The sequence below is a fragment of the Pyxicephalus adspersus genome, chromosome 12 (genome assembly GCF_032062135.1).
Source record: "Pyxicephalus adspersus chromosome 12, UCB_Pads_2.0, whole genome shotgun sequence".
NCBI lineage: Eukaryota > Metazoa > Chordata > Amphibia > Anura > Pyxicephalidae > Pyxicephalus > Pyxicephalus adspersus.
Genome location: NC_092869.1, coordinates 45,215,182 through 45,227,342, shown reverse-complemented (window position 1 = coordinate 45,227,342; position 12,161 = coordinate 45,215,182). Strand labels below are relative to the sequence as shown.

Below are 12,161 nucleotides of genomic sequence, written 5' to 3'. Positions count from 1 at the left end.
TCTGAAATCTGCTCGAAAAACTGATTTAGAAAAGTTTGCTGTGGTTTCTGATGAATATGAAAATAATGTTTTGTTGACCTGTGTAATTTGAGTACGGTGGGAGGTTGAAATTTCGTGTCCAGAGATCAGCTCTAAGTGGACTTTCATTTCTTTCCTCAAACACAAAGTTAAATGTTTGTTGTGCCACTGTTGGCGTTTTTAGGACAAGTAAGGACAGCCAATTCAGCAACATAAGCACCTGAATATCCGATCCGCCATTCTGTAGCCTAAAAAATAGAAACTGGGACTCACAGCATCACATGATCACAAATTCTACTTTTTTTTGGAAATATTTTTTGAGCTACTGGAATACCACAGGTCAACATGTCATTTTCATCAGATATAATTTAATGTGGGTGTATGTAATATTTTCGATGTGGATTTCAAATCTGTTTTCAGTTTTTCTCTAGCACGTGTAGTTTTTGTGATGCAGCTAAATAAATATTGTGTGAAAATCGTTATAAATAGCCTTAACATATTACAACATCTAACGACGGTTTTCTATTTTTTAAGGTTAGTGAGACCGCACTAACTGTGATTGATTTCATTTGTCATCTTGCCTAGAAATTGCCTTAATGATCCAGACAATTTCAGTTATGCGTTTGGTTAATTCATGACGAAAGCACAACGTGGCCAAATTAAAAAGATATACAAATTTTATTTCGGCTGTCCACTTGGTGACCGGGATAAATCTTGGGCTCCACATGTCATCTGTACCAGTTGGTCCAGCGGACTGCGTGACTGGCTAAATCGGCATAAAGCAGCAATGCCATTTGCAATCCTGATGGTGTGGAGAGAAGTGCGGGACCATCTAATCGACTGCTATTTTTTCCGCATCAACAAAAGTGGATTCTCAGATAAAACTAGCACACAATTGTATATCCCAGCCTCAATTCTGCAATAAGGCCTGTTCCCCATGATGAGTCATTGCCAGTTCTGGTACCGCCACATGATGGACTTGTTTCTGTAGGTGATGGGGAATGCGCTGGAGTTGCAGCCAGGTACAACCCCCAAACATCTGATCCTGATTACTTGGCTGATGAAGATTTGGAACCAGAGACCTTTACACAAACAGAGCTAAATGATCTTGTTCCTGATCCAAATCTCTCCAAACACAAAGCAGAACTTCAAGGTTTAAACAGAAAGATTGTTTGCAAAGGGTGTAACTGTAACTCACTACAGAAAACAAAATCCTAACTTGACAACGTTCTTCACTGGTGATGGCTCACTGTGCTACTACCACCTCTCCATATCAAGTTAGGCTTGATGGAGAACCTTGCAAAGGCCATGGGTAAATCAAATTCCATGGGTTTCCAGTACCTTGTTGGGAAGATTCCAAACATAAGCACTGCAAAAATGAAGGAAGGGATATTTATAGGGCCAAACAATCTCTTTCAGCAGCTGAGCTAGAAGCTTGGGATACATTCATGGCTGTGTGAAAATTTCCTGGCAAGGGATAGCATAAGTTTCCTGCATACAAAGGAAGGAGTTCAGAATCTGCTTGATTCATACCAGAAATTGTGTTGTCGCATGTTATTAAAAATACATTTCTTGCACTCACATCTAGAATTCTTCCTGGATATTCTTGGAATGGTAAATGACGAACAAGTAGAATGTTTTCACCAGGACATTCAGTTAATGGAGCACCGCTACCAAGGTTTCTGCAATGAAAGTATGATGGCCGACTACTGCTGGACGCTGTACTGCGACAATCCAGACAGAAAATCATTCTCTAAGTGTTTCTGAAAAAACAATGGTACCTGACTGACACTTGTTCAGTATATGTATATCACAATGTGCATTATTTTACGTCACACTGAGGATGTATTAACATTCATTTCAATGGTACAATACACATGCACGTACAATGTTAACTATAATAGTACTCATACCTCAGGAATTGTACATGTTAGGGAAAAACTGAAAACAGATCTGAAATCTGCTCGAAAAACTAATTTAGAAAAGTTTGCTGTGGTTTCTGATGATTATGAAAACTAATGTTTTGTTGACCTGTGTATATTGAGTGTGGTGGGAGGTTGAAATTTCGTGTCCAGAGATCAGCTCTAAGTGGACTTTCATTTCTTTCCTCAAACACAAAGTTAATGTTTTCAGGTTTCACAAAACATAAAAACTTGACAAGAGGTTTAAAGTCTTCCTAACTTCAAAAACACAAACAAAAAATGACAGCGTAAGCTGGCCATTGTAGTTTTGTAGAGTTGATGTTACTGACCTGTCTCTGGGGGGTCCAGGAATGTGATCATACTTCATGTGAATGTAATGTATATACCCGCAGTACAAGAGGAAGGCGAGGAGGATCCCAGCACCTAAAAAGAGAAACAAATACCAAAGCCAGCCAAAACCCAAAGACAGGATAGAGCTAAACATTGTAGCACAGGATTCTCTTCCCCGACTGTGACTTTAACCTTCCAGGTCAGAGGATTCTATGTTTCTGGAGGAAGTAACACTCAGAAGTCCTTATTCTTCCCAGAACAATAGGAGGCTTTCAGGACTCTGACTGTCCCCTGCTGGCCAAATTGTCTCATTGCATTCAGGAAAGGGCTCTGTGGGCCTTTTTTTTTTTTTTTAACACAGTATTTATATAGCGCCATCACATTACGCAGTGCTGTACAAAGTCCATAGTCGTGTCACTAGCTGTCCCTCAAAGGGCCTCACAATCTAATGTCCCTACCATGGTCATATGTCATTAATGTAGTCTAAGGTCAATGTTTTGGGGGGAAGACAATTAACCTAACTGCATGTTTTTGGGATGTGGGAGGAAACCAAAGTACTCAGAGGAAACCCACACAAACACAGGGAGAACCTGCAAACTCCATGCAGATAGTGTCCTGGCTGAGATTCCAACCTGGGACCTAGAGGTGCAAAGGCCGGAGTGCTAACCACTGAGCCACCGTGTTACCTGTTGCACAGGTTCAATGATCGAGTTTTTTAGTTTCTTTTAGTGAATCTCAATAAACCCATTTGGTTGTGCAGATACAGGGGCAGGCCTTGCCGGTGTTCTGCTAAATTCTATTTCCATTATAGTTGGTCTAGAAAGAAGGAAATAGAACCAGTAACTATCATCCAGTTGCCCCCTTCACTCTCTACTGGTGGGCATTGCAATTGTTATGAATAAACTACATTTCTACAGATGTCACCAGAACAGAAAGAAAAGGAAAATCTTCCAGTAGGGAGACATGTGGATTGTGAACATTAGGTCATTGACCCAGACTAAAGATATGGGATCAACAAATTAAACAGAAAACTGAAGCATATAAGCTCCAAAAATCACTTAAGCTGCAGTGAATAGCAAGAACGATAGGCAACCAGCTTTTATGGAAGTAGACTCATGCATAGATTTGTCATCATTTTGTAATGCTTCAGGTTTTCACAGCTCATTAACAGGTTGCATTTGACCTACAACTGACCTAAACCTAACCTGCTCCAATCTGCTTTTGCATTCCTACTGACTTGTATAGGAAGAGAAGCTCCCCGAAGTGAACAATAGCTTGCCACCACTGCTCCTCACATTTACAGTATTAAAGAATGACAGCAATAGAGATCCATCGTACTTTATCTGTGTGTTTCTCCATACCATTGCAGAGGTGACAGAGGAGTCAATTGCCCCAGAGCCCATGGATTCAGAGGGCCCAAATCACTGCTATTATTGTGTTTATGGTACATTGTGGTTAGGGTATTGTTAAGGTGATTTCTTCCCGATCCCAGATCAGGTTCCCTCCCTATCGTGGCCTCTGTTTTCAATGCGTTGGGAGCAATAAATAACACACACGCAGCTCAAGCATGCAGTTATATCACTTCTCAAAACTTTAATATCACATCGCAGTTTATAGTCAGACAAGGTGGAAGACACTTAGTAGTTAGTCAATAACAAGAAACTTAATCAAAACTTTGCTGAGCAAGATGTTTCAAGGTAAGGATGGAGCAAATATTGACCTACTGATAAGGAGGATATAACCAGTTTCAACACAACTCAATTATCTGCAAAATATAGCAAAAAACACAAAAACAACTTCAATTCAAAACTCAGCAGAATTACACTCCTTACAGGTATACCAGCAGGAGTTCCCTTTCCATCACTTTTCCGTTTCTCTTAAATTTGATTTGGTAGGCTTATTACAGATTCCTTATTCATTAACATTTATGGCACATTCACACTACTTCATTACTATTTATTCCAAAAAAGTTTCCTGCCTAAAAAAAAAAAAAAATAAAATTGATCATGGAGAAAAGATTCAGGCCACCACCGCTGACCTCCTGATAAAAATGTTGCTTGGCTATCTAAACTTTAAGCATGCAGGCAGGGAGGTTAGGGCTCCCGATCTGCAGATGTATTATGCTTTAACCCTTTCCTGAACAAAGGTAACCGAATCCTGGACAAACCAAAGTATAATGATGATAATCCCATTGTGATGAATTTTCCTAATAAACCTTTTAATAAATACCCTACTCATAACACATAGTTAAAAAAGTTTTTTTTATACAAGACATTTTTATATTTCACACAACAGTTTTTGCTAAAATGCTGACAATGTTTTAAATCATTAATTTACACAATGTAATCCAGTGACATTTGCATCCCGCTGGCTTTAGCTGTCAAAGTACCTGCTTCCGTGTGAAGCAAAGGGACAGCTGCAGCCAGCAGGTAAACGTAATATTGTTCTTCAGACACTAAGAAGTTGGTAATTTTGGAAGAGGAAGGGAAACTGAGCAAGTAGATCATACATTTTATTGGAAGATCCACTTTAGGCCAGAATGACATACAAGCAACTAAGTTGGCTAAAAAGGTCAGTAATGGTTGCCTAGAGAGTTGCTTCATATTTTCTTAAAAGGGGCAATTGATGCTTTTGTACTGGACACCAGTCAGCCTCTGGTCAAATTGTACACTCTAGCTTCTAGCTCTGATTTATGGCGAAAATTTGTAGATCTCAGGTGTAGGTGTCCCCAATGAATACTACTACCAATACTAAAACATAAAAAGACATTGTACACAATTGCACTTCTCCAACTTTGGGGTGTCATGTTAGTTCTGTCCTACCCCAGCATGACTGTACCCCGGGGTACATAGCCAGCTCCATAAAGACATGGGGTCCCCAGTTTGGTGTGGAGGAACTTGAGTGCCCTGCACAGGGCTTTGGCTTGTCAATTAAGCACAAATTCCCAAAGAAAGACCTCTTGTATCTTGTAGAAAGTCTCCTTAAAAAGTGGAGGCTGTTAAAGCAACAAAAAATGGGACAGCCCTGTATTAAAGTTCATGTTTGTGTAATAGGAAGTCCCAGAAGCTCATAAAGGTATGGTTATCAGATGTTCAAATGTTTTCTTACATGTATAACATCAATTTTCTAACACAATTTTCATTTTAGAAATGGTCTTATTTAATGTATTGTTAATGACGGTTACACACAATTATTTATTATTGCTATTGATCGGCACAATTCACACACAGTGCAGAATTGGACGCACAACCTGCAGAGCCGCACATATTTTTCAGCTGCTTTCGAACGTCCCCACTAATAAATATATAGAGAATTGGGTCCAGCAAAGTGTTCAGACTGGTCACTGCAATACTGATCCTGTAATAGGAATGAATCGTGTGCAGAAATTCACAGTCTGGGCCATAAATAAAAAAGTGGACAGCATGGACCAGCAGCAGGCAGTGGTAGGGGCCGAAGCAGAACACGAAGGTCAGGAGGCAAACAAGTAAAAGGGATCTAATCCAGTTGGCACTGCCAGGTTTAAGAACACCTCTGCCAATCCTTCCGATTGCTGACAGATAGGAAAACAGTAAAATACAAAACGGCCCCAAAAAGCCAAGAGAAGAACCTATAAAAAGAACTGCAGCATGAAATGTGGTCCCAGCATAATCCTGATAGCAAAAACCTGAACGGTTTAATTCTAGCAAAAAAACTACAGGAATGTGACACAATATAACAAGGAGCCACCCGGCCAGACTGACGGCAGCATATGATTTCAAAGTCCTTAATTCTTTAAATCTGAAGGGAAATATTATACCCAAGAAGCGATCAATGGCAATACAACACAGGAAGTAGATGCTGGCATACATATTTATAAAGTACATGGTGCCAATGACTTTACAAGCAATGGGTCCAAAAGTCCAGGAATGTTCTTGCATGAAGTACACAATCCACATTGGAAGGACCACCAGGTAGAGGAGGTCAGCAGCTGTCAGATTTAGCAGAAAAATAAACTGGGTGGGCTTGGATTTTATCAAATGACAAATACTGTACAGGGCAGCCAAGCTGGCCGGGACACCAATGCTGAAAATTAAACTGTAGGTGACCACAAAGAGGGTGGCATAGGGGTGGTGGTGCAGAGAACAATTTAAAGTGATAGAACTCAAGTTTAAAAGGGTCCTGGGATTTGCTCCATGGAACATGGCGGTGATCTAGTGGAGGATGAGTCTGGCGGGATTCTGTTAAAATAAAAGGATAGTTACAGATTTAGCCATTGATTAAAGTGTATGTAAACCTAAAACATATTTTTATTTTTTTACATCATGGACCACTGCATGCAGGTTTCCTAAATCTACTCTGGAGCCTTTCCTTTCGTCTTGCATGGTTGTACAGAAGCCTCTCCTTGATTGAAGCTGCTGCTCCGCTTTCACTGCACACTGTGAGCCTCCCACAATGTCCTTAGAAGCTGCACCGAGTTAGATAATATCTACCTCATTTCCTGGCTTTCATATCATTTCTTTCAACCACAGAGGTTTAGCACCATATGCAGTCTTCACAGACTGACACTAACCCACCAAAACATTTTAAGGCTTGTCTAACTCCCCCCAAGGGTCAGCCTATGGAGTTTATTAGGACTGTGGGCTCTGGGGAAGAGTACCAAGGAAGAGTGTTGTGTATTTCAAAGATTTTATTAGGTTTTCAAAAGAAAGTTACAATAGGTTTTTCACAGGTTGTTTGCATGTATAAAAATTTAACAAATGCGAGGAATCAAAACTTTTAAAAAACATAAGGAAGAGTGTTGTGATCAGAAAGCTATATACAGCATTCTGCCAACCCTTCCCACCAGCCATGGTCTGCACAGAAAAGCACAGAGAACTAGTAATAAGCCATTAAGTCACAAAAATGTAAGATAAAGAAAACCCAGCTAGGTTTTAATTAAAAATGCTATAAATATTAGTGGGGGAAGGAGGTAACAAAGAAGACAAAATATCAGTTTAAATTTATCAGATTTATCAGATATTTAAATATCAGATTAAATTTCAGTTTAAACAAATCTGTTGCAAACTGTCTTACCTTGAGATCCTGCCAATAATGATACTTCTTTTTGCAGGTTTAAAATGCTAAATCACTGCCTTGCATGTAGGGACACATCAGTTAATGAGGCTATGGATTAGAAAACACACCACAAAAAGAATCTCTGTACATGTGCTCTGTGCTGAACACGCACAAATCAATTATAAATGAGCCAATTTGGACTTTTTGATTACAGGCAATATTCTTCTTGGATTGTACAACAAGTTGCCATTTTCACAAATCCAATGCAAATGTTTAGCATTCCTTTCATTAAAGTTTTTGTTTTCTGCATTACAAGCTGTCTGGTTCAGGATGAGCGGAGGATTATATCTATGTCTCACACTCACCTGTGCGGCTGGTTCAGAGATTGTCAGCTCCAAAGTCAGATTCCTGGCACAGCTCTGTCTTCTGAGCACCACCCTGCTTCTTTATGTTCTGTTGTCAGTTCTAAAGATGTCAATGATAATTTTGTGACAACAGGCTATAGGACATATGGACAACTGCTAGGAATAAACTGTAATATAATATTATAAGAGACTGGGCATTTAAAGGGTCCCCTTATATGTAGAAATAATCTGCACACCACTATACAACCTTACATACCTCTAGCAAACTTTACCTAAAAAAAAAACATTTTAAGACGGTCAGCTGTGCAAAGTGATCCTTCTTTGGACAGTTGCCACTTTGCAAAATGCTAGACATTTACCAATTTTTTCTTAAAATATAAAAACAATTAGAGCTATGTGCGGCCATTTATGTTTAAAGGGTGGGGGCAGATTATGCTTCTCTGTATTATAATACAGTGTGCTATCACTATGTCGTCTCAACAAATCTCCCGTGGAGGCCAAATTTGCAAAATACGTCAGTTGAGACAAGTTATAATGATTCACATTTGGTTCATGGACTTACTAACTCCTATGATGTATTGCCAGTTTTTAATTCAGAATGCACTATTTCTTGGATGTTTAATAACTTTAAAGATATTCAATAAATTTTGTTTCATATTATTTCCTGCCAAACCCTTCTTTTTCTTCCACCCCATGCAGAAAGCAGGGAATGAAAATAGTAACTTTTAATCCATTTTCTTTGAATGTTCAGGATGGCCATCCACTTACTAGGAGAGAACACAATGCCCCTTTGTTATTTTAGCATTGGGGGCAGATACCCCACAAGGCAACCTAAACAGGAGCCCAAGGGTTGTTGGGTGTACAGGGAGCCCACTATGATTGTTCTGCTTTTGTGGTAAACCAAGCGGATAATGCAATTTCTCAATACTATGAACCGGACTGTCCCTGAACATGGGAGGATGCATTAGTAGGCAGTTGATCTTTGACAGTAAGGAGGTCGTGGCAGAACAGAAAAATGGATCGTCCTCTCTGTCTTTTGCAGTCCTTATTTTTAGGATCAATCAAAAGAATGGGGGGTAAAGCTGCACCATTTTACCTTACTCCACCACCTTTTACTGATTTAATAAAAAGCAGATACAAACATCAAATGGTTCTGCAATTCTAGTTTAGCAGAACTGATAATTTGAACCTCAGCTGCCCCTCTAAGTTTAGGAAAATCCAAATCTATTAACAGGTTACATTCATCTATATTTATATACATCTAGACTAGAATTGCACTTTAAACAATTTATAAAATATCAAAATAAAAAGAACCCTCAAAACCATTTGATTGTAATTGCAGCACAGATATTTTACATATTGCAATTTAAGAGTAAAAATAAGAACTCACTTCTAGGATGCTGGATTTTGGTGATCCATCAGCTCAGAGTACCTGGTATACTGTGGCTGCACTCACACCTGAGTGAACATACACTACACAGGGTGCACAAATCTGGGAATTCCGCTTTGTACACTGAGCACACACAATGTGTATATGATAATTGGCTCTCATTAGCGGATGGTCATGATAGTTGTTGAGCACAAATGTGATAGCTGCTGAGCAACATGCAGACCTGTAGCTATGCAAAGACAATACACTTAAATAACTCTCAAACTTTTTCCACCAGGGCCTCACATGCTGAGAACTGATAAACCTAAGCTATATACAAACATTGCAACAAAAACTTAAAAGTGGACCTGTCAGTATCTTCATGATGTACAGATGTATAGTTTGTTAGTAGAGCTTCACATTTTATAGTTATAGGATCATTCCTAAACTCTAGTCTGTGGCTTTGCATAGGCTTAAATGATGTCCATCAGCTGCAGGTTAATGGAAGCATTACCTCTGTTTTTAACCCAGACTGTAATATAGTAACTAACACCGCATTGACACCAGAAATACATATCTCCGTCATCTTACCTCATCAAACAAAATGGTGACCCTTAGCAAAGATATACCACCTTACTGGAGAGATAACTCAGGCTACATTTTCACTGGGAGTACTGGGATCTGTGGAAAAGTACATTTTCTGTAAGTTTTATACTTAACAAAGGTCAATCTAGAAATCTGCAGCTTAACATAGCAGTTTGATATATAGAGTGGACCTTCCAATGAAAGAATATAGAAGGCGTCATTGCTCAGTCTACTCTATAAATCCCTATTTCATGTACAGCGCTGTGTAATATGTTAGCGCAAGAGAAATATTATAATAGAAAGCACATTGCCTGGATGTAAAACTGTCCTTTGGTTTCAGTAGTTGCATTCACACCTGAAACAAGCATGCAGATAATTGTGACAAAGGTGATGCTGCAACTAGGAGAACACCTGAGCGGCACCTTATTCTGGGTCGGTGACTGAGATGGTAGATGATAATAACATAAACCAGGCAAGCTGTATATTAAAGAACCAGCTGGACAATGGCAGCTTATATACTCACAGTATTCAATACTTATCCTTTATGATTTCTTCACACCTCTATGGTCGGGATAGCACCTCAAAGAAGACCTATCTATAGTAAAAATTAGCCACCTTTGCACTTGTAATAATTATGTTTTGGCATTTGGTGCCGCCTGGAAAAAATTGGCCAACCAATCACAAATCCATAAGAAATGCCTAGGCATTGGTAATCAAGCCCAGTCAGAGAAGTGTCATCAATTGATCGTCATGATCAGTTTCCATATAACTGGATTCTGGAGCATACACACAATTATCTTTACTGTTCTTCTCTCCTGTTGGCACTTCTTTTGACTTCAGGCCCCCCCCCCCGTTTTTCACATTGGGAGCCTTGACTGGGGGGAATGGTAGTGCGACTGATTGGTTTCTGATAGAGATTTATATTGAACAAGTCAATCAAATTTAATCGATTGAACCAAAGTTGGTTCACTTACAGTTAACTTCAATCCAATTCACAGGATTTGCTGTTTTAAGATCAATAACCTTTTAAACAAACAACAGCTTCAGCAGAGACTTGGCCTCCCGCAGCATTGCATCCTTTAACAAGGAACATACAATATAGATATATAAATAGAAACGCCGCTATGCCCAGTGCTAAAGCACAATGTGCGGTTTAGTCTGATAAGGAAAACAAGTTATAATTTGCCATCATGAATTATAGATGCTAATTAGGCCCTTCGAGCAGCAAATTACGGCTTAGAGGTTTCCAAGTTTCTGTTTATCCTGCAAACAGCGGCACGATCGGCAACGCTTTCCTAAACAATAACTCAGAATAAACGGCTCGTTGGCCATTCTATTCCCTTAATGTGCAGGTCTGGGAGGTCATATAAATGATTTAAACAAGTCTCTTTGCTAATGAATATGCTTTAGTTAAAGCCTTGCTGGCCTTAAAGCTCAGTCAGCTGGCATGCAGCATTGTTAGTCCAAAACGATTTCACTTCTTAGTGGAGTCAGCTAGAATGAGCACCATGTTAACTTCCAATATTTTATAAGAACTCCATAGAGGAGATTTTCCTGCCAGAATTCTTTCATCTGCTCCTGCACAACTTGATTCTATGTAATTGCTATGCAAGGTATTTTGTGACGATATAATTGAAAAGATCAATACTTTAAGATAAAAAAAACAACTTTTACAATTTTTGTAAAATTGTATTTTATGAAATAGAGCCGGAATGGCATTTTACAAAGAGCATTGTACATAAAGCACCATTGTTCTCCATGGGGAGCAGAGGGGGAGAACGACGCAGTGGCACTCCACTGTGTTCTTTCCCCTTCACTGCCATTACGATTGTTTGTCGCCCGTAGATCCGCCAGGACGGTCGTCGGAACAACAGACTACGAGCACTGTACACAGGCCAGATACTCAGGTATACAGGGCAATAATCAGATGAGAATCATCGGACGTGTGTACGTAGCCTTATACATTTTAGGTATAGTGAAATGTTACGACAAGTGACTGCAGAAAAACTTGAGGTTGAAAAGAAAAAAAAAAAATCAATGTGTTGACTGGTGGTGATTTCATATTTTTTCCTGAAAATTTTGCATAGGAGGATCAGGAGATATCAGTGTAATAATATACATCTCTATCACCATAATTTTGGCAAGAACTTTCTAGGGCAGGGAGCACAAATGTCTATAGAGCAATCTGTTGGGGGGATAGACAGGGCGCATTCACAAATCTAGTGACCACTATTTTATGTCTAAAGAAAATCAAGGATCGGCAAATCAATTTAAATCACTATTAAGTAGAAAGAAGACCTTGCCTGTAAAATATAGAAATATAGCTGCCCTTGTATCTGTAATGGCACAGACAATAAATACAGCTAATATTTGTAAAAGCATAAACACCCAATATTTTGCATAAAGCCAATTTTATTTACATGTATAGGAAAATAGATTTGCTTTAAAATAAATTTGGGACATAAATGGCATTCCACAAATGCGAAAGGGAAATCCTTTCAGTGTGCAGCAAGCCTGGACAGGATTCAGGATCCATAC

General features: G+C 39.1%; 1 protein-coding gene across 1 annotated transcript in view; it reads right to left on the bottom strand.

Moving 5' to 3' along the window:
• LOC140341637 (cholesterol 24-hydroxylase-like) overlaps nt 1-2,535 on the bottom strand; it is a 29,149-nt gene extending 26,614 nt beyond the window's left edge. Inside the window, exon 1 of the mRNA XM_072427455.1 lies at nt 2,270-2,535. Coding sequence (XP_072283556.1) covers nt 2,270-2,424 — 155 coding nt within the window. The 5' untranslated portion in view covers nt 2,425-2,535. The remainder of the gene's footprint in view (nt 1-2,269) is intronic.
• Nucleotides 2,536-12,161: the final 9,626 nt, after the last annotated feature.